Source organism: Aplidium turbinatum, chromosome 3 (genome assembly GCF_918807975.1).
Source record: "Aplidium turbinatum chromosome 3, kaAplTurb1.1, whole genome shotgun sequence".
Lineage (NCBI taxonomy): Eukaryota > Metazoa > Chordata > Ascidiacea > Aplousobranchia > Polyclinidae > Aplidium > Aplidium turbinatum.
In genome coordinates this window covers 29,985,182-30,007,078 of record NC_137474.1, presented here as the reverse complement: position 1 = coordinate 30,007,078, position 21,897 = coordinate 29,985,182, and the positions used below count along the sequence as shown (strand labels likewise).

The following is a 21,897-nucleotide window of genomic DNA, read 5'->3' as shown; positions in this document are numbered from 1 at the left end:
GGGGGCATCCGCTCCCCTGCTCCCCCCCGCTTCCGGCGCTCCTGCACATATTGTCCTTTCCAAGTGAAAACATGCGTTCCACAGCAGCGCTGGTTGGTATTGGTGTGTTGTATTTCAAAAACAAGTTGAAAACGTTTAGTCGGAAAGGTATCACTGTTCCAAGCGTGCTGTGATAGTTTAGCACGTATAAATCTTTCAACGAGGTCCACTGCACCAACATCGCTCTTTTCAGAGGCATAGAGCTCTTGAAATAAAGTATATTCAACGTCCGCGATGCCATTCATGGATTTTTCGCTTTCTGTCTCTGATCCCTCGTTCTCAATACATGGGTGATCACCATTTGGAGAACTTCTTCCGCATGTATTCCAGGGAGCCATTCCAACCAACACAAAAGCCGGTAATTCGGATGAGTCGCGCTGGCCAGAATACATTGTGAAACGAGATTTTCCATGAAAACAAAAAATGACGCTTAGCGCTTGACGCTTAAAATCGGCAAAATAGTTGACGGCGCTATCACTTCCGTCAACTGAAAAATAAATTGACGGCGCTAGCCTCAGCGTCAACAAAAAGTTGACGCCGTGAAATGACGCCGTCAAATTGACGGCGTCAACGTACAACACTGCCTTTACCCTAATTCTAACCATAGATTAATCTATGCTCTAACCGTAACCCTCGCTGATCGCAGTTTCCGCAAACATTTTCCCGCAGTTTCCGCTAACCTTTACCCTAGCCCTAACTATAGAGCAATCTATGCTCTAACTAACCCTCGTTGATCGCAGTTTCTGCAAACATTTTTCCGCAGTTTCCGCTAACCGCAGTTTCGGCTTATCCTAACCATTGAGTAATCTATGCTCTCTAACCCTAACCCTCGCTGATCGCAGTTTCTGCAAATATTTTTCCGCAGTTTCCGCTAACTTAACCCTAACCCTTGAGTTTGTTTGCGGAAACTCCGATCAATGACTTCGGCTTTGTGCTATTAAACTGCGATCAGCGACTTCGGCTTTTTTAATTTTTTTCTCTCGTTCTTTTCAGGGTACGAACTGAGGGTCCGAACTGTTCAGGGTACAAACTAGGTTGCACCCCTTGGCAATAGCATATTTTTAAATTTAAAGACAAATTTAGAAATTTCTAATTAATACAAGTTAGTGATGGGAAGTATGTCGAGATCTTGGTACAGTACGGTAGTGAAAGTTTTGCTCTTCTGTTGCTAAAGGTTATTGTGCGAATGATTCGATTTTGCATTGTCGAAATTTTCTTGAGCAGTTTTTGTGTGCTTGAACCCCAACATAAAATGCCATATTGTATTATTGATCGTGCAATAGCATAGTACAGTGTTAACATGCTTTGTTTGTTTGTGTAGTTTCTAATTTTATAAAATATTCCAGATATTTTTGCCAATCTTCCAGATAGATCTTCAATGTGATAATTCCAACTTAGTTTGTCATCAAGAAATATGCCAAGATATTTGATGTTGTTTGTTTTTTGAATTTTTGTGTTGTTTAAGACTACATTTAGTTTTGAAGTTGACCCTCCTTTTCGTTCAAGTAACATGTAAAATGTCTTGGAGTAGTTGATACATAATTTGTTTGTTAATACATAAGTAGTCCAGTTTTAATCCGGTGATACGGTATCCCCGTTACTGAGGGTGGCCGGATTCACCTCCAAGTGCCGCAATCGCCTTCACACAAGTGCTCCACATCAATCTGTCTAACACGTCCTCTCTTGTCAGGCGGCTCAAGCGCATTTTGCTGCTTTTCTCCTCAACTTGCCTTTACCATGTTTTCTTGGGTCTTCCTTGTCGCAAATCACAATCTGGATGTTGAGATAGTGAGGATGACCCTGCGCATAATGAATAAAACACAATACAGGCCACTAGCTCAGTATATGGCCAGTTGGCCACTTTCTTAAATTGTCTTGTTACTATTTCAAAGCGCCAAAATCAGAAAGTTTATATATGATATTTTATAATATTTGATAGCAATGGCTCTTAACCTTAACTGTCAATGTTAGATGCACAGTGAAATATCATGTAAGTACAACATACGTTGATAAAAACATTAACATGGCACAATTTTGAGGGGGAGTCTGGCTTGCACTGACATTTTGCTTACAACAAATCCACCCTTGTCCACTTCACTTCCAACATACTGATCTTGTGATAGCCTACAGTCATGCATCCACTTCCTTAACTACGTGCAGATTATGATTGGATACTTGTAGCTCCAACATCAACCAGTTCAATCACCTTAAGTCCTTAATTAACATGTCATTAAATGTTTTGCCAAGACACATCCCCAGCTGTTTTTTTTTTTTCGCTGAGACTTTTTGGTCATTTGTCCGAAATGACTTGAAAAAATTTGGTCATTGTTTATTTATTTTGGTCATTTTTTCTGATGAATATATTTCCTTTCAAGTAGCTGATACAAACCAAAATTTGCACTTCCTGACTAGCTACAACATTAAGTTTCGCTGAGAAACGTTTTTTTTTTGGACATTTTGACCGAATTGACTATATATTTTTTCGGACATTTTAACCGAATTGACTATATTTTTTTTGGACATTTTGCTAAAACATCAGTCAATGACCGATAAATGTCCGAAAAAAAAAACAAAAAAAAAACAGGATTCCTGGTACTCTGGTATAATGTCGATTGACATCTGTCAAAATTTAATCTCTCAATATTTTCTCATTTAACTTCTTTGTAATTGTTATCAAAGTTTTCTTTCTCAAGTCAGGCAATTCTTGGTGGATTTTGTTTGTTAGTTTTAAATGTTTGCACATTATTTGAATGTCAATTTTATCTAAGGCTTTAGACTTACTGTAAGCCAATCCACATAAAATAAATATATTATATATATATCAATGCCCTAATTTACTCAAACAAACAAAAACTTTACCTAACCAGACTTCTTTTATTTGAGCATACTCAAAAGTTGGATAAGGAAAACCTTGATATATATATGTTAAGCATAAATAGCTGATTGTTATGTCAACTGTGACTATTTTTACTTCAAAAAATCGGGAAAAGATTACTGAAGATGGCTTCATGTACACATTTGAGAGAATGAATTCTGATAATACTAAAAAGTTTTGGCGATGTGTTAGTCGGACTGAAGGTTGTAAAGTTCGAATTCATACTGATGCTACAACCAATGAGGTACTGTTGTTGATGTGCTAATTAATTCAAGGTTTTGATAAGTACCGTATTGCACAATTTTCTTTAAAATGCATTTTTTTGTTTTGAACTTTCTTTGTACAATGTTTCTTTGTTACAATGGTAGCTTAACTCTAGATTCTAGAACGACAGCATTTTTCAAATACCTAGAACAATGTTTCTTAACCTATTTTTTGGTATGCTTTGCTGCATCAATGATTACATGTTTTGCCCTCCCCCCCCTTCGGTTTTCAACAACTGTAACACCAAAAGCTGTTTTGCTTTTGTTGATCACGGTACATATTAGTGAGGTTCTGTACTTGAAATTGTTTCCAAGCAACTTGATTTTTATGGCAAGGTTTAAATCCAGAAATTGCTTAAGTCAGATACAACTCTCAGTTTGTCCTTAGTCTTGACAGCAACTATAGTACAAAATGTTGTTTTGCAAAGTTATGTGGATCTAAATACTATTAGGGGTCTGCTACTATTGAGAGAATCCAATTTGGAAAAGCCGATTCAGAGAAATCCCCATTCGGAGACAATTGTAAAATCACAGCGGCATATGTATAATCGGGTCTGCTACTATTCGGCGAGTCCGATTCGGCGAGTCCGATTCGGCGAGTCCGATTCGGCGAGTTCCCTATTCGGCGAGAGCCCTTTTCGGCGAGTGCCCTATTCGGCGAGTTTTTGAAATTTTTGAAAGGAAATTATCGGGTACCGTAGCCTAATTATAATTGCCATTTTTACATCGTTTTAACGTCGCTAAACGTTGAAATCGTGCAGAAAGGAATAAAAAGAAAATGTTTGAACTATTAAATTAAAATTCTTCATGTCAGTTCAGTTGTTTTTATTTCTGACCATCATATAAAAAACAATGCACGTCAACATAGCAAAGGTAGAAGCGACAAAACGCGAACGTTTAAACATGCTTGAATTCGTCATGTCAGTTCAGTTGTTTTTATTTCTGATCATGATATCAAAAACAATACACGTCAACATAGCAAAGGTGTAGAAAAAAGTAGAAGCGACAAAACGCGAACGTTAAAACGTGCTTGTGACCAAAGTAAGTTATTGAGTTGAAAGAAATTTGGCAAGGTTGCAACACTTTCAGAAAAATTTAAGATATGAAGGGAAAATAAAACAAAGAAAATGTTACAAAAATAAAATAGATCATGTTTATGTCTATAAGTTAGTACTTTTGAATAGTTAAAATGATTAGTTTGGACCAACAAATGTGTGGCCTACAGCTTGGATTGAAAGGAAGTTATCGGGGTACCGTAGCCTAGTTATCCCGACCAGCAAAAATTTGTTCCAAGAACACAGTTCATTTTTACATTGTAGTAACAGAATGAAAAGGCTAAACAAATGTGTGGCCTATCGTGTTAACGTCGCTAAACGTTGAAATCGTGTAGAAAAGGGAGCTTTTGCTGACTAGGATACTTTGAAACTAAGAAACATTCACAGAAGCCCTACGCTTTGTTCCAAGAACCCATTTAGCATAACATTTCATTTGTACATTGATTCAACGTCTGAATACATTATCTTAAAAATGCAACGTATCGTAGGGCTTCTGTGAATGTTTCTCAGTTTCAACGTATCCTAGTCAGCAAAAGCACCCTTTTCTACACGATTTCAACGTTTAGCGACGTTAAAACGATAGGCTACACACTTGGCTAGCCTTTTCATTCTGTTACTACAATGTAAAAATGAACTGTTAGGCTAACTGGGTTCTTGGAACAAATTTTTGCTGGTCGGGATAACTAGGCTACAGTAGCCTACCCGATAATTTCCTTTCAATCTAAGCTGTAGGTGTGTAGGTCACACATGATCCAAACTAATCATTTTAACCATAGGCGCCTAAGCCGTGGGGACCAGGCCCCCACGCATATTTCCGCGTGGGAGCAACTTTTTATGCGGCATTGATACATAAAACAATAGATGAACTAGCGATCGGCAGCAGGAAAACATTTTTAAATGCAAACCGCAACAGCTTCGCAGTATATAATCACTATAGAGCGAGTAGCGATGCTACAATCCCACCCCAGACAAAAAAAATCTGTCATTTTTACGTTGATTTAACGTCTGCAGACGTTGAATCAATGTAAAAATGACTGATTTTGCTGCCTGTGACATAGCAAAAATCTACCATTTTGCGTCGATTCAATGTCATCAGATGTTGAATGCACCCAAAAACAACATAATTTGCTACGTTGACGCAGCGTGCGTTTAACTTAATGCGCTTGCAAACAGTGTCGCTTTCGAAAGTCGAAACCTCTGCGGAGAATTGTCGCCTCAGTGAATCGGTTGCTGTGAAAATGAACTTGAAGTCTCGGCCCGAGGTTACCACTAACCAACGTAACAAGGGCTGGTACAAACCGCACTGCCCACAGTCGCACAAGCGGCATAATCAACACAACAACGGACTCGCGCAAACTGCATGGCGCACACACGTCCGTTGCCATGGAAACCCGATAAAAGGCGGGGAATATGCGCAATTGCGCATCTTTTGTTTCATCTGCAACACGAAAACGGACGTATTACAGCGAATTGGAACTTGAAAGCTGGTCAGCCATAAGTTGCGATATTGTAGTGAAAAGGGAGCAATGTCAAGTCGAAAACTTAATCAAACGTCTCTCTGTAACTATTTTTCAAGGGCTGTTTACGGATGTCAGCAACTTTTAAATTTATTAAAGGTGACGTGCTGTTGAATTGATGTAAACATGAATGATTTTGCTTTCAACAGGTATATTTTCAAGCATATGATCTAGTTAGTATTTTTATTCCATTTACAGTATACCTTTTAGTAAACCTTTTCGTCTCTTGTTTCATGCTAATAAATCTAGTTCGTTGCTAAACTTTATGTTGTGCTTAGCTTTTAAAGAGTCGCAGTCCATCAACCGCTAGCCAACGCAGACGCATAGCATGTGTTTTGGTCGAGCTTTGTTTATAATAATTAACGGCAGGTCGAACGTAGCGATAACTCCGAGTGTGGCAATAAAAGCAATCCTAGTGTGACGACATAATTACGTCATCCATCTGCGTGACATTTCGCTGAATTTACGTTGCTGCTGATGAAACACGCTTTCGCCCCCACGGCCAAAAAAATAGTTAGGCGCCTATGATTTTAACTATTCAAAAGTACTAACTTATAGACATAAACATTATTTTTTTTCTAACATTTTCTTTGTTTTATTTTTCCTTCATATCTTAAATTTTTCTGAAGGTGATGCAACCTTGCCAAATTTGTTTCAACTCAATAGCTTACTTCGGTCACAAGCACGTTTTAACGTTCGCGTTTTGTCGCTTCTACTTTTTTCTACACCTTTGCTATGTTGACGTGAATTGTTTTTGATATCATGATCAGAAATAAAAACAACTGAACTGACATGACGAATTCAAGCACGTTTTAACGTTCGCGTTTTGTCGCTTCTACCTTTGCTATGTTGACGTGTATTGTTTTTGATATGATGGTCAAAAATAACTGAACTGACATGACGAATTCAAGCACGTTAAAACGATGTAAAAACGGCAATTGTAATTAGGCTACGGTACCCGATAATTTCCTTTTAAAAATTTCAAAAACTCGCCGAATAGGGCACTCGCCGAAAAGGGCTCTCGCCGAATAGGGAACTCGCCGAATCGGACTCGCCGAAACGGGCCATTCCGGTATAATCACAGCGGCATATGTATAGTAGGTACTGAAAGGAATTAACTTACACAATAGAGAAATGAATGAAATGAATGATCACCTAATTTAAAAGTTAGTTTTAACATTCTTGCTTTCTGTTGCATAACATTAAGATTAAGGTGTTTTATAGCCTACTTAATAATAGCATACGATAGTTACGATACAGTGATAGCCGGCCATTGTCCACCACAAAAGTTGAAAAAATATAGAGATGCTGACGACCGCATCAAGAAACTTGTTGTTCGCTTCGATGGGCATAGCAATATTCATTGCTCCACCTCAGTCGATGTGGGACTTCCTATGTGGTATCAGCCATTATTTCCAAATGGATGCATGAACTGTTATTTTTTGTTATATGACATTGATTGAATCATCTCTGGTGTTTTTGTATTGACTTGTTAAACTAGGGATTGGAATTTTCTAATAATTGAGGATTCAAATATATTCTAAGTTTGCATACAGACAGCGACGCAGGATACATGTCAATTGTATGTGAGCAAACACTTTAATTTAATAGTTCAAAAATAAACTTAATTTGCTTTTTATTTTTCTCTAAATTTCAATTCAATTCATTTTTCTTTGTCGGAATGCAAAAGAAACGATATTGTGGAATAAAATACAAAATTCTCTAAATATACAGAAGGCGTCGTTGGATTTAAAAAAAGTCTCCGAAAAAGGCTTTCTCTGAAAAAGGCTGTCTCTGAATCGGATTCTCCGAAACTAGCCATTCCGCACTATTAGTGTTTGAATATCTTAAGCTCAGACAAGTGGGCAAATAGAAAGATAATTTTGAGTTCCAGTTCTTCGAAGTCTGACTTGGCTTTGTGGTTAAACTTTCAGGGAGCAAGTCTTTTAGGCGCAGACAGTTAGGCGCCGGTCAAATAGATGCACACACTGTGGCGTCTGGATATTTAGGTGCGGAGCACTGTGGCGCCCGTTCATTCAGGTGCTATTCCTAGTGAAGTCTGCAGATTGTATCAGCTTGGCAGGTAGGGCAATGCTTTTCACACAAAATGTTATATTGAACAGAAAAATATGTCATGGCTTCCGTGCGTGAAGCTGCTTAAACCGGCAATGCTTTTCACATAAATTATTTTATTGAACAGAAAAATATATTGTATTTTAATGCACGTGTTCGTCATTTATTTGTTGTTGGTCCAGGTTTGCGTCCACGAAAGCTTTATTAATGAATTATTCAAGTTTCCAAACATGACTGAGTTCACTTTCAATGAGTCAAATAATAGCTACACTAAACAGGCCTCGAAATTCCGGCGGTCATGGCGGACATGACCTCCGGAATGACCTTGAATGTCTGCCGAAGCCGACTCATTGGTCGGTCATAAATGACCGCCGCAAAATTCTTGACAAAAATAGAGCTAATGCAGCAAAAATATATTTTAAATTTGAATTGTTACAATTGTTTGTTTAACGCGAACAAATACGGAGCTGAAACAATAATAGTACAGACAATTGCTTTAAAGATCACATTAGAGTAGCGTGATTAACGAGCTGATGGAAAAAGTAGCCATTTTTACATCATTTCAACGCCTTGCAATGTTGCCTTAAAATAAAGTTGTCTGAACTTTTCGGTAGGATATGTATTCTAATTTTAACAATGTGGATTATTGCGTTACATTGATCGTTTGTTAAAAAAGAAACGTCACAGAGAAGCAAGTCTCAGCTGGGTTCCGCACGTGCTTAGGTGAATGTGGCGACCTTATTCACGCTGATACTGATAGAAATAGAAGTTCTGCACAGAAGGGAGGGTGTTAGACTAACACTATTGAGTCACTAATGCGCATTTGTCTGGACGGTCCTGACATGGAGATTTACAACCCGCGCCGGCAGTAATCGCTTGGCACAACGATTCTATAACGCGAAAACCACGGAACAAGTGATCGTAGTTGCTTTTGTAATAAGGAAATTTGGATTGTTGTTTTCAATTGTGTTTATTGCGTCATTATACGACTGTCATTAACGCACTGATTTGTTTGCAAGCAATCTGCTCCAGTATACTTCAGGGTCGGTTAATTAAGCCATCAACCATTGCAGAGTTATTCTGTTGTAGAAAATCGTCTTCTACAAACACGACTACACAATGCTGTTAGTGTGATTTTGTGCAAAATCTACATGTAAAAAATATGTCCTGTTGAGATATTAAATGTCCGCTGAAAGGGCTAGTCTGGTAGGACATGCTTGACCGCCGGAAAAAAGTACAAATTTCGAGGCCTGCTAAACATCAGTAAAAATGTACTGTACATAGCTTATATTCAAGCGGGTGGTAGGCTTGAGTGAAGAGTAACTTAGTTTTCCGTCAAAACCCCGACTAGGTTTAATAACGAGCAAAGTCGCACCTTTATGCTTGCAACTTGTAGCCAGGGTTCACAAGCCCTATAGAAATGTATTCATGTAATAGATCCCAAGTAGAAGTAATTGCAAAAGGTAACAGATTAAGTAAGGTTCCATCTGGCTGCAACCTGTGTTCAGGATGCATAGCAAATATCCTGTGGAGTTGTGCTAATATCAAGAGACTTAGTAGAGCGTTGTCTCGCACCTCAACTCCACACGCCCATTAAAGGCCTAGTAAAGGAAATTTTCAAACGGAAATTAAGCATTAAAATGCGTAAACTGAACACTCAAGAATACATTTTTAAAAAAATTACCGAAAAAAAAAGGTTTTCAATGGCGCTGGCAAGGCCCAAAGTCCAATGTTTCATTTATTTTTTATTTTTTTCAAAATGACTAAAAAGTGGAAACACTGCTCGAGAATACGTAACAAAAGGCGAGATCTCCAGTTCCAGCAATATCAAAACTTCAAAAGTTTGGACGCGTTGCGTTTCAAGAAGTTTTGCAGGATAGTTTTACTTGTTTTTTAAGTTTCTAGGATATCTCATTGAGTAATAGTAGCAATGTTACAAGAAAGGTGAGGTACCGTACGGTAGTATAAATGTAGTAGCATTGCTAAAAATTAAATGTCCATAAAATCAATATTGCATCATAGCAAATATAATACTATGCCTGACTTTTGTTTTGTGCTTGGCTGTGACACGACAGCATTGCATAAAGTTAGTATGTTTGGGTTTCCCAAAGACAGTACGCAAAAAAGGAAATGGAATAAATTTGTCAACACCACAACTTGTCATTGAAGTGGACCAAAACCACACCACAGAATTTGTAGTCTGCATTTTCAAGAAGCAGACTTCAAAAATTTTCTTCAATTCCAAATGAGACATGCCAAAAGACTTGACTTGAAACCCGGTGCATGTCCATCAATCTTTTCTTTTCCACCAAAAACTAGTGCAACAGCTGAAAGATCACACTTGACTTCTTCCTGGCGACCAGCTTATAGAAGACGCGAAGTTAATGAAGTAATGTTGATTTTATGGTTTATTGTATTTATTTAGAATTACAGTATTAGGTTTTGATAACCTGTACGGTACCCCAGGGCCTAATTTACAACAAGGCCATTTACCTAGTGCAGCGGTTTCCAACCTGTGGGTCATGACCCCAACTGGGGTCGCCTGAAAATTTGCCTGGAGTCACCTGAGGCCTTCTGAAAAGTTTAGAATTTCATTAGTTTAGAAACTTTGCCACAAGAATTCCAAGATACAATGAAAAACGTTGTAAGTGTCGTGAATTTTGTAAGAGCTAGTGCTTTAAACAGCCGCCTATTTTTAAACGTTTGCAGTGAATTGGATATTATACATCTAGTAATGTTCTGTTATTTCACACTAGTGTGAAATGGTTGTCCAGAGGCAAAGTTTGGAAACATGTTTTTGATCTTCGTGATGAATTAACAACATTTTTTAATCAAAAATCTAAACCACAGTTTGAAGCACTTTTCGGCGACAAAAACCAACTTCACAAAATTGCTAAAATTGCTTGGTGTCAAATTCGTATGTTTACTTTGTCATTCTGTACATGTTTGCGCCAGCAGCAAAAAATAAAATTGAATGAATTGAATTCACTTTAGGCCTATAACATCGTTAAAAACAGAGTGAAATGGTTCACCAGGCATTTGATATTTAAAGTAACTTGCGTTCTTTTGGTGACTAGGGGGTCTGCTACTATTCGGTGAGTCCGATTTGGTAAGTCCGATTCGGTGAGTTCCTAACCTCTAACCCCTAACCCTAACTCCAAACCCCTAACCCTAAAACGGCAATAATAATTAGGCTACGGTACCCGATAATTTAAAAAAAAAAATTAAAAAAATCCCCCGTTAAGGGATCGGATTCACCGAATCGGACTCACCGAAACGGGCCATTCCAGACTATAGGCTACTAGGTTACCAGAAGAACGCAACCTAGTATGCTAGCCTATAGTCACCAGAAAAACGCAAGTTACTTTAATTATAACATCATTATTGATGAAAGCTAAAACCTCAATTGCTAAGGTAACAGGGATCAGTTGTCAGTAGATGTTACAGAAAATATATTTCGCACTTATTCAGTGCATCTTTAGTTCTGATGAAGAGCAGTTAAAACCTACACGTAATGTTCTAAATTAACAACACAGTGACGCAATAATGCCAAAACATGAGCGTAAATATTGAAAATAATTGTTAAATATAACCTAAACCAAGCGGCAGTAAAGTAAAGTACGTATCAAATATATAAACGGGAATTGATGAAAGAGCGGTGAGCAAAGCCTGCAAATGTAGCATCATGGTAAATTACAGCTAAGAAAAAAATAAATTATATGCGAAAACACGGCAGTCGAAGGCAGTGATAAACAAACTAAGTAGAGCGATAACTAATTAAATGTAGCGTTGTGGAAAAAAGAGCAGGCAAAGACGGCGGTGAATAACAAGGCAGTAAAATATTGAAAAAATACTACATATGTTGTGGAGAGTCAAAAAATTAAACTTGCGGCAGAATTAATTTTTGGATATTTATTTTGGCATGTATCCATTTATCTTCACAAGCATCAAGATTATCAATATTAGGTTGTTCAACAAATGTGACATTGTAGCATTGGGAAAGTTGTGGTTCAGTTCTAAGATCATGAAATACGGCAAAATGTTTTAATAACGCGGCCCTGTCATTATTAGAAGAAAAATCGAAAGTGTTCCAAGTTGCACGATGGCCTGATCAGCGGACCGAAAATTTATTAACAGTTTGTCCAACATATTGTTCATGGCAAAGTAAACATGTTGCTACATAAATCCCATAATTGCTGCAATTGAGTTCCTGTTTTAACCTAAAAAGTCTTTGTGGAGTGCTCAAAGTCGTTGTACGTGAAACCATTGACAAACAATGATGACCATGGTTACCACACAACGCACAGCGACCACAAGGGGCAGAATAACCTCTTTGTAGAACAGAAGATTGGATTGTTTTTGATAGATCTTTGTAGTTTAAGATAATTTCCAATTGTTTTTGGCCTTGTGTATGTGACCATGACATCAAGTTTAAGTTCTTTTTCTTTTTCACTCATTTTCAATAAAGATGGGAAAGCAGTAGCCCACACAGTCTTACTGTTTTTATTCTTAGGTTTTGGTGGCCTAAGTCTGTCAGTCCAAGTTGAAGCAATTCCAATCATGTCATTTGTTATCGCGATAGGGAAATCTGACCTAGTAGCTTTTTCTTTGAGTTTTGATAAGCTGGAAATTCCAAATTTGTCTAAATTTGCCAAAATTTTCAATAAGCGCTAATTTTATACTATTAGTTGTTTCGAGTCCAAATGAAAGCCAAATGATGTTGTCGATGAATCTTTTGAAAATGCATGCTTGGTTAATAACTCTACACAGAGATTGCAGAATGAAATGCATAGTTATATTAGCAAGTGAAACTGAGTTGTTATCTCCAGTTATAATACCATCAGTTTGAGTGAAAAAATGATCTTGATATTGAGTCACAACATTGTTCATACAGAAATTATTTAAATCAACAATTTTTTCAGGAAGCTGAAAAACAAAATGCGAATTTGATAGAATAAAAAAAAGGAAAATAATATTAGGTTAAAGATTCAGCACGTTTCTATGGGGTTTGTCAAATGTAACACAGCTCCTCAGATAACAAGTTAGTGTCATTGTTGATTTAAATAATTTCTGTATGAACAATATACAGGCCATCGTGCAACTTGGAACACTTTCAATTTTTCTTCTAATAATGACAGGGCCGCGTTATTAAAACATTTTGCCATATTTCATGATCTTAGAACTGAACCACAACTTTCCCAATGCTACAATGTCACATTTGTTGAACAACCTAATATTGATAATCTTGATGCTTGTGAAGATAAATGGATACATGCCAAAATAAATATATCCAAAAATTAATTCTGCCGCAAGTTTAATTTTTTGACTCTCCACAACATATGTGGTATTTTTTCAATATTTTACTGCCTTGTTATTCACCGCCGTCTTTGCCTACTCTTTTTTCCACAACGCTACATCTTTTGTTTGCCATGACGCTACATTTAATTAGTTATCGCTCTACTTAGTTTGTTTATCACTGCCTTCGACTGCCGTGTTTTCGCGTATAATTTATTTTTTTCTTAGCTGTAATTTACCATGACGCTACATTTGCAGGCTTTGCTCACCGCTCTTTCATCAATTCCCGTTTATATATTTGATACGTACTTTACTTTACTGCCGCTTGGTTTAGGTTATGTTCAACAATTATTTTCAATATTTACGCTCATGTTTTGGCATTATTGCGTCACTGTGTTGTTAATTTAAAACATTGCGTGTAGGTTTTAACTGCCCTTCATCAGAACTGAAAATGCACTGAATAAGTGCGAAATATATTTTCTGTAACATCTACTGACAACTGATCCCTGTTACCTTAGCAATTGAGATTTTAGCTTTCTAGATATGGAACAGGGATCGTTTCAGAATAAGACTAGGTCAGAAAGCGAGGCAGACTCCGACGCAGCTCAGCATCAGCCTAGAGCAGTTAGCTATCATTATTGATGCGTGGTTTATATAGCTTTGTCAATTTTTAGGTGCTGTAGGTGACTATAAATTTTTTGTGTCATATTGGAGAATTTCTGACTCTTGGTTTCCAATACGAAGAGGAAGATAGTACGGTGGTTGAAGAAGTAAGTGATGATGAAGAAAGTATGCTAGAACCTGAACCCTATCGTTTTGAGCCTGAGTACACAGAGGCAGAGATCAATCAGCTTTACCTTGCTGATGTGACTGACGTTTCTCAGCAGGAGGATCGAGTGGTACTATCGTCTGCTACTATTCGGTGAGTCCAATTCTTATCCGTTACACCATCCCTCTGCGCCAAAGTAGGCTACAAGGTGTGAAATGAAAAGTTCACTGACAGTGCAACCTCTACGACACCACAACAATGCAGTTTGTAAACACTTTGGACTTTGTGAACAATTTTGACAATTTTTGATCTAACGCTACAATCAGGGCTGGGGAGCCACTGCAAAAAAGCATAGGCTCCGGCTCCAGCTCCGGAGCTATCAAGCATTCATCCACTAGCTCCAGCTCCGGCTCCGGAGCTATAAATTTTTAAACAGCGGCTCCGGCTCCATGCTCCGGCTACATACTTTATCCGACTTATTCTTTTAAGCGGTATTTGCTTAACCGATGTTTTTACTTTACAGTGCCGGCAAAAAAAATCTTTACATTCAGTCGGCAAAAAAAAAACTTTACATGTAAAATCTGCAGAAGTTCTTGGCTTACTGTTTCCGCCAAAAGCATTGCGTCACAAAAATGCTTATAGTTACATCATTAGCTACTCTCCGGCATCACTTCGCCGTAAAGCCATTGCTCTGCGTGCGTAGTGTTGCTTTCCAGCTTCGTGAATAGTAAGGGGGGTGAAATCGCACAATATTTTTCATTTTCTCAAAGTTTCGAGGTCTTGCAAAAAAATTTTCAAAAACTAAAATGGGTTGAAAGAAGAAGCAAATGGAAGAAAAACCTCGTGCCTTGACTTTGTTAGAGAAGATAGATTCTTTGATTGCTGTAGCCAGAGATATTGGGGTCTCAAGAGAGGCAACTTATCAATTAAAAAGGTGAAATATTCTCTCATTGCAAAGATTTTGGTGATACATTGCCTCTCTGAAGACCCCAATATCTCTGGCTACAGCAATCACAGAATCTCCCTTCTTTCACAAAGTCAAGGCACGAGGTTTTTCTTCCATTTGCTTCTTCTTTCAACCCATTTTAGTTTTTGAAAAAAAATTGCAAGACCTCGAAACTTTAAGAAAATGAAAAATTTTGTGCGATTTCACCCCCCTTACTATTCACGATGCTGGAAAGCAACACTACGCACGCAGAGCAATGGCTTTACGGCGAAGTGTTGCCAGAGAGTAGCTAATGATGTAACTATAAGCGTTTTTGTGACGCAATGCTTTTGGCGAGAACAGTAAGCTAAGAACTTCTGCAGATTTTACATGTAAAATTTTTTTTGCCGACTGAATGTAAAGATTTTTTTTGCCGGCACTGTACATCAGATTGGATTTGGTTTGGGATTTCAGATTTTGATTCAAATAAACGATTGATACGTTTAAGCTGTATACTATTAACCAATTTCGTCTGTATTCAATACTGGAGCTGGAGCTGATAAATATTTTGTAGCTCCAGCTCCGGCTCCACAAGAAATGTTTAAAAAGGCTCCAGCTCCGGCTCCAGCTCCGGAGAAAATGCTTGGCTCCAACGCTCCAGGCTCCGGCTCCAGCTCCCCAGCCCTGGCTACAATTTTGATGAATTTTTGACTTTTTTTGACAAGTAAAAAAGTAATCACCCTAATTATTACCAATTTTATATCAACAGGTGTTCATGTTGTCACTGTGTGGCAATGGTTGAACAACATCAAGCTTTGTGCTACTGTGAGATAGATACAGCACAGATGAAAGACATGCTAGATGGATAATTGGACATGCATGATTACATTTACTCTGCTTGTTTGTTAATATATGGCGCTGTTGAAACAAAATAAATTGACTTGACTTGCTATTGCCTTATTTGTTTCCAAGTTATCAATTCCGTTCAGTGAAAATAAAGTAAAAAAAGATTTTTTTAGGTTAAATTAAAATAGCCTTAGTAATATGTAAGTCTGCACCGAGTGAAAAATGCACTAAACTATGAAAAGCAATTCAATGTCCTGTTAAATCTACATAAAATTGCTCATTTTGTTGGTCCAATGTGATCAGACGAGCGTGAATTTACACAGTAGCATAATGTAGAGTTGGTTGGTTGTGTAAAATCATGTGTATGCCATTTCTTTGAATGCAGTATTTGAACTAGACAAAACATTATTTCATTCTCCAAGTATAAAAACTACCGATTGTAATCATAGAAACTCTGGTTAATGAGAGAATACATACAGTTAAATCGCCCGCAGTAAGAAATATTGCTGGATGAGCTGATTGCTTGTCCTTTATGACGTAGGCTGTACAGTCGCACGCTTCGCTGCTCACGCAAATTCCCGTTTTGACAGCTCTGACAAAAGCGGGCGCGGAATGCTGATCAGACCGCAATGGGGCAAAATTTTATTGAAAATCGTTTTATGGTAGCATGTTAACCACAAAGAACATGGAAAATCGCCAAGTCAGGTTTTTCCTTTAGTATCCCTTTAACAAAACAACATATTTTTTTGTTCAATTTAACATTTTGTGTGAAAAGCATTGCCCTCCCTGCCAAGCTGATACAATCTGTAGACTTGACTAGGAATAGCACCTAAATGAACGGGCGCCACAGTGCTCCGCACCTAAATATCCAGTCGCCACACTGTCTACGCCTAAAAGACGTGGATCCAACTTCCAAGCAGAAAACTCCTCTTGTTCAAGTGATTTGATTGGTTTCCATGTTTTCATTTGCATCTAAAGATTATGAACGATAGTGTTTTCATTTAAGGCTGTTTTTTTTGTCAGAATTCGCATAAAAAATTTAATATAATCTCAATTTAATTCGGCCATTTTTTGTCATTCAAATATTTTTTTAGCTGTTTAGTTAAAGAATTGCTCATTTCATCTGGCAACACTAGTTTTGTAGATCTAGCCAAGTCTTTTTAAAAAAGCTTGGTTTTTTATATAAAATCTATTTCACCCGAGTAGGCTACTCAACAAGGACTCATTATACAAAACCTAGCTCACCGGGTATCTATCCGGGTACTTAATAAGAACTCAATAATTTCAACAAGAACCTTCTGATCCTAATCAAGGTGAAACAGCATGTAACAGTTTTTAGAAAACAATATATGTATTTTTTTATATTTAATTGTATCTTTGCTTTTTTTACTTTTTCTAAATTCGTGCGGTCACACTGAGCCGGTTTTCTGTAATTTTGCTTTGCTGAATCTTTTATAGCATCAATTTTTTTTTATTGCTTTTGAAGACTCGCAAAGCAAAAGTTCAGGAAACTTGTCACCTTTTGAAATTTTTCTTTGTGTTATATAGTTTAATCGCCCTTGCACTTGCGAGTGTTAATTGTAATTGTCTTGCGGCCTAGGAATAGCGTAATTTGTGTTTGTGTCATTTGGACCGCGGCATATAGTCGTGTATCCAGTTTAGTTAGGTTGTAACTGTTAATTATTTGAACGTTCAAAAATGCATCTTGGGCCGGTTGTTTGAGATTCTTGATATACTTAATATAAGGCACTTAAAACAAACTTTTTCAAATCAATAAGAAATGTGTGGTTGAAGACTTGCTTTATGATATTGTTCCAAGCTTGCATCATTGTTTTCAGATTGTGAAACGCATCAATCGTCACAGCCATGATTCTGATGCCATAGCTGTGGAGGCTGAAAAGGTGAAGCACCTTGTAAGACGTCGTGCCTTGGAAAGCTCAGAGCAACCTTCCCGAATGATTAATGAAGTCATCGCTTCTGTGAGTGAAGCTGGATTAGTTGGTATAAAGAAAGATAATTTAATGCGAACGATTCAAAGAAGGCGGAATAATGCTCTCGCAATGCTACCGTATTCGCGACCGCTGCCGGAATCCAGTACGCTTCAGAATTATTGGTCTAGTTCAGAGTCTGGTCAAGGTTAGTAAGCTTGCTTTCTTGACTGCTGGTCTGACCAATGCGATCATAATGTCAGTAGTGCCATTTTGAATTGTATATACTTAAAAGAATGTTTCTTTACTTAATTTTTATCAAAATTTAACTTGATCTAAAAAAATCGTACATATTTTATGGGTCTGCTACTATTCGGCTCGGAATGGCCCGTTTCGGTGAGTCCGATCCCTTAACAGGGGATTTTTTAATTTTTTTTTTTAAATTATTGGGTACCCTAGCCTAATTATCATTGCCGTTTTAGGGTTAGGGGTTAGAGGTTAGGAACTCACCGAATAGTAGCAGACCCATTCGGCTAGTTCCCTATTCAGCTACAGTCTTTTTCGGCTAGGCTATAAATTGAAATAAAATTTAGCTCAAAATGTTTGAACTATTAAATTGAAATGTATCCTACGTCACCGTCTGTATGCAAACTCAGAATGTATTAGAATCTTCAACTATTACAAAATTCCAAATCCAACCACGCCTTCTGTTTATTTAGGGAATGTTGTATTTTATTCCACAATATGGTTTCTTTTATAGTTGAAATTATCGAAGCTTTAGATGAGTGGGGTTTAGGCCTAAAGTGAATTAAATGTTTGCTCAGATAAGATTGACATGTATCCTGCGTTGGCGTCTGCATGCAAACTTAGAATATATTAGAATCCTCAACTATTACAAAATTCTAAATCCAACGACGCCTTTTGTTTATTTAGAAAATTTTGTATTTTATTCCACAATTTTGTTTCTTTTATAGTTGAAATTATCGAAGCTTTAGATGAGTGGGTTTAGACCTACCCACTGAGATCATAAATGATATTTATGACACCGGAAACATCCCTAGTGATATAGTACGTTCCATATTCATAACTTTACCAAAGAAAACCGGAGCAACAGAATGCTCACTCCACAGAACAATTAGCCTTTTGAATCGTCTAACAAAGATCTTACTCCAAATCATGATGATGAGATTGAGACCAAAACTAAAATCGCAAATTTCAACAGCACAGTTTGGATTTGTTCCAGACAAAGGGACCACAAAAAGGAATTTTTACATTAAAAATGGTAATCAGAGAGATGTATGTCCGATTCTTCTGTTTATTTAGAGAATTTTGTATTTTATTCCACAATATCGTTTCTTTTGCATTCTTGCATTTTATCCAGTGTTTACCTTTGAGTGCCTCCCCAGACGACAAAATCCGTCATTTTCACATTGATTCAACGTGACGAATTTTGTTGTCTGGGGTCGTTCAAAATAAGTGTTTTACATCAAAACAACATTTTTCATGATTAACAATAGAGGTAAGGTTAATGAGATAAAATCTCAGCGAAAACGTGTCAACGAAAAAAAGACAGTAGCCAAATAGCGTTTGACATAAAAGATGAAGTTAAAACCTACGGAATGGCCCGTTTCGGCTAGTCCGATTCGGCTATTACCCTATTCGGCTACAGCCCGATTCGGCTAGTCCGATTTGGCTAGTCCGATTGGGCTAGTTTCCTATTTGGCTACAATCTTTATCAGTTAGTTCCCTATTCGGCAATTTTTTGAAAATCCAACGATAATCCTTCTGTAATCCTACAAAATCCTTCTGTAAATCCAACGACGCCTTCTGTTTATTTAGAGAATTTTGTATTTTATTCCACAATAGGCTATCGTTTCTTTTGCATTGTTGCATTTTATCCAGTGTTTACTTTTGAGTGCCTTCCCAGACGGCAAAATCCGTCATTTTTGTTGTCTGGGTTCGTTCAAAATATGTGTTTTACATCAAAACAACATTTTTCATGATTAACAATACAGGTTAATGAGATAAACAGAAGTGTTTTGTTAGTTGTTCGAGTGTGTTATTGTTCAGAATCATAGGCGCCTAACTATTTTTTTGGCCGTGGGGGCGAAAGCGTGTTTCATCAGCAGCAACGTAAATTCAGCAAATGTCACGCAGATGGATGACGTAATTATGCCGTCACACTAGGATTGCTTTTATTGCCCCACTCGGAGTTATCGCTACGTTCGACCTACCGTTAATTATTATAAACAAAGCTCGACCACTTCGGTCATAGTGCGGGCACATTTTTCATTAAAAAAGGTTTCGTGTTTTTTTTTTTGTTAAAAGCAAAAACTTTCTTGATTTTGTCAGATGATACAATAAAGATGAAAAAAATTAGGGTGGCATTTTTTCTGTGCACTCTAATGACCTGAAATCCCCTGTCAAAATGGCCAAAATGAAATTTTGGCCCCATTCATTAACAGTAAAAAATTTACAAAAGTACTTTATGACGTAAATACTTTGTAACGAAATTACTTTGTGACGCACATACAGCAAGCTTATTGAATCATTTTAATCAGCTGTTTTTTATAATTTGTGACGTCATAGATGAATGACAGTAGGCTACCAGAGAGAACCCAAGTTAGTATAACGGTTTTTACAGGTTTACTCAGGCTGCTGGATAAAAATAACAAAGAAGTGATGCTGGAGTAAAGGGCGAAACAGCCTGTTAAAGATTTTTAATAAATTGAAGAACTCATAGTGGCTGCTTTTTATGTAGAAATAGTTTCTGGCGATGGTCTGTGAAGCAAACAGTCTGCGAGTAGCCAGAGTGTCTAATGATAACATGTGATGCACAAATAAACCACTATTGCCCATGATCATTTAAATTATGCACGCCTTTTACCACTTTACATTTCTACAATGCAGCAAGCAGAAAAGGAGCACCCAGAGATCTTGGCAGAGTTCATGAAAGGGAATTTCTGCGTAACCAAAGGTGTTGCTGGATTCACATCAATAGGTGCAGACCACGGGATTGAACAAGAAAATCGTGAACTCAAGTTTATTGGAGGCATAGTTGGAATTACACAGAATCAAAAGTCACTGGACAAATACTTTCTCATCGCACCCAAACTCTCAAATTTGCAGCATGACTTTGAGAAAAAGTACTACTCTGGTAGCAAGGCAAAGAGAACGCAACACCATGAGCTCACAGGAGGAAAACTCTCCCAAATAACGCAAAATGCTATCAAACTCAGCGTAGTATTTCACGAGCATAGAAACCCATTTGAATCCTCTGACGACGATGAAATTCACAATTTGCTCACCAAAACAGTTATGAATGAAACTGCTACCAACGACATCCTTCGGCGTGATGAGATTGGGCAACAGATTTTCGAAAGTTTCGTCACTGAACGAGTGAACGTCTTGTAGAAGGAAAACTTTCCGTGTGGGACAAAATGACCAGAAAGAAACTGTCTATATTCGAAAGTGCCAATGCAATTGCAAAAATCACAAGGTAATCAAAATTAAAGAAGAGCGAGGACTGTTGCAGCGTTTCATTGTAATATCAAGAAGTCGACCGGAGATGGACCTCAAGGAATGCATTGGAACGTATGAGTTTGGTGTAGTGCCCCGATCCCTGTTTGCTTCAGATGGATCCCTCCTGCTGGCATATGATAAGGCATTCATACTCAGTCATCTTGAGAAGCTGCTGGATACCGGTAGTAACAGACAACGGGTACAAGTTGACAGGAATGAGGTAACTGTTACTCAGCGGTCTGATAACCATTCATTCCAAGTACCTTTAAAGATGACAGACACAGCAGTTGAATATACCACTGTGGATCTACCAGATGAACTGACAACTCACCAAGTGATCATCATGTATGGGAGGGCTATGGTAAACGCAGTTACCAAAACGGAACAAATGAAAACATGCCAAGACTTTGCCGAAGCCTTTCTTCAGATAATTTGTAACATGGGTACATAGCATGACGAGATCAGGTTGGTGTTTGACCGATACATCGAAGCATCACTCAAGCAACAGATGCGGACAAAGAGGACCAAGCGAAAGTCAACATATTACCACGTGAAAGACAACACTTTAATCCAGAATATTTCCCTGAAGGACTTTCTCTCAGATAGCCGCACCAAAGGAGAACTGACCGAGTATTTAGCTGAAAAGGTTGTACATCACAGCAAGAGCTCCAACAACAGACTGAAAAAACTACTGGTGACATCGGAAACACAAACCAAGGACAATGTTAATATTCCAGACTCGCTCCTGACTCACAGCCAAGAAGAAACAGACACTTTGATTGTTCTGCGC

The 21,897-nt window shown here is 37.7% G+C and overlaps 1 protein-coding gene across 1 annotated transcript in view; it reads left to right on the top strand.

Moving 5' to 3' along the window:
* Positions 1-2,932: 2,932 nt before the first annotated feature.
* Positions 2,933-21,897, top strand: part of LOC145767328 (uncharacterized) — a 79,298-nt gene continuing 60,333 nt past the window's right edge. The window contains exons 1-2 of the mRNA XM_082579129.1: positions 2,933-3,158; positions 17,496-17,793. Coding sequence (XP_082435255.1) covers positions 2,988-3,158; positions 17,496-17,793 — 469 coding nt within the window. The 5' untranslated portion in view covers positions 2,933-2,987. The remainder of the gene's footprint in view (positions 3,159-17,495; positions 17,794-21,897) is intronic.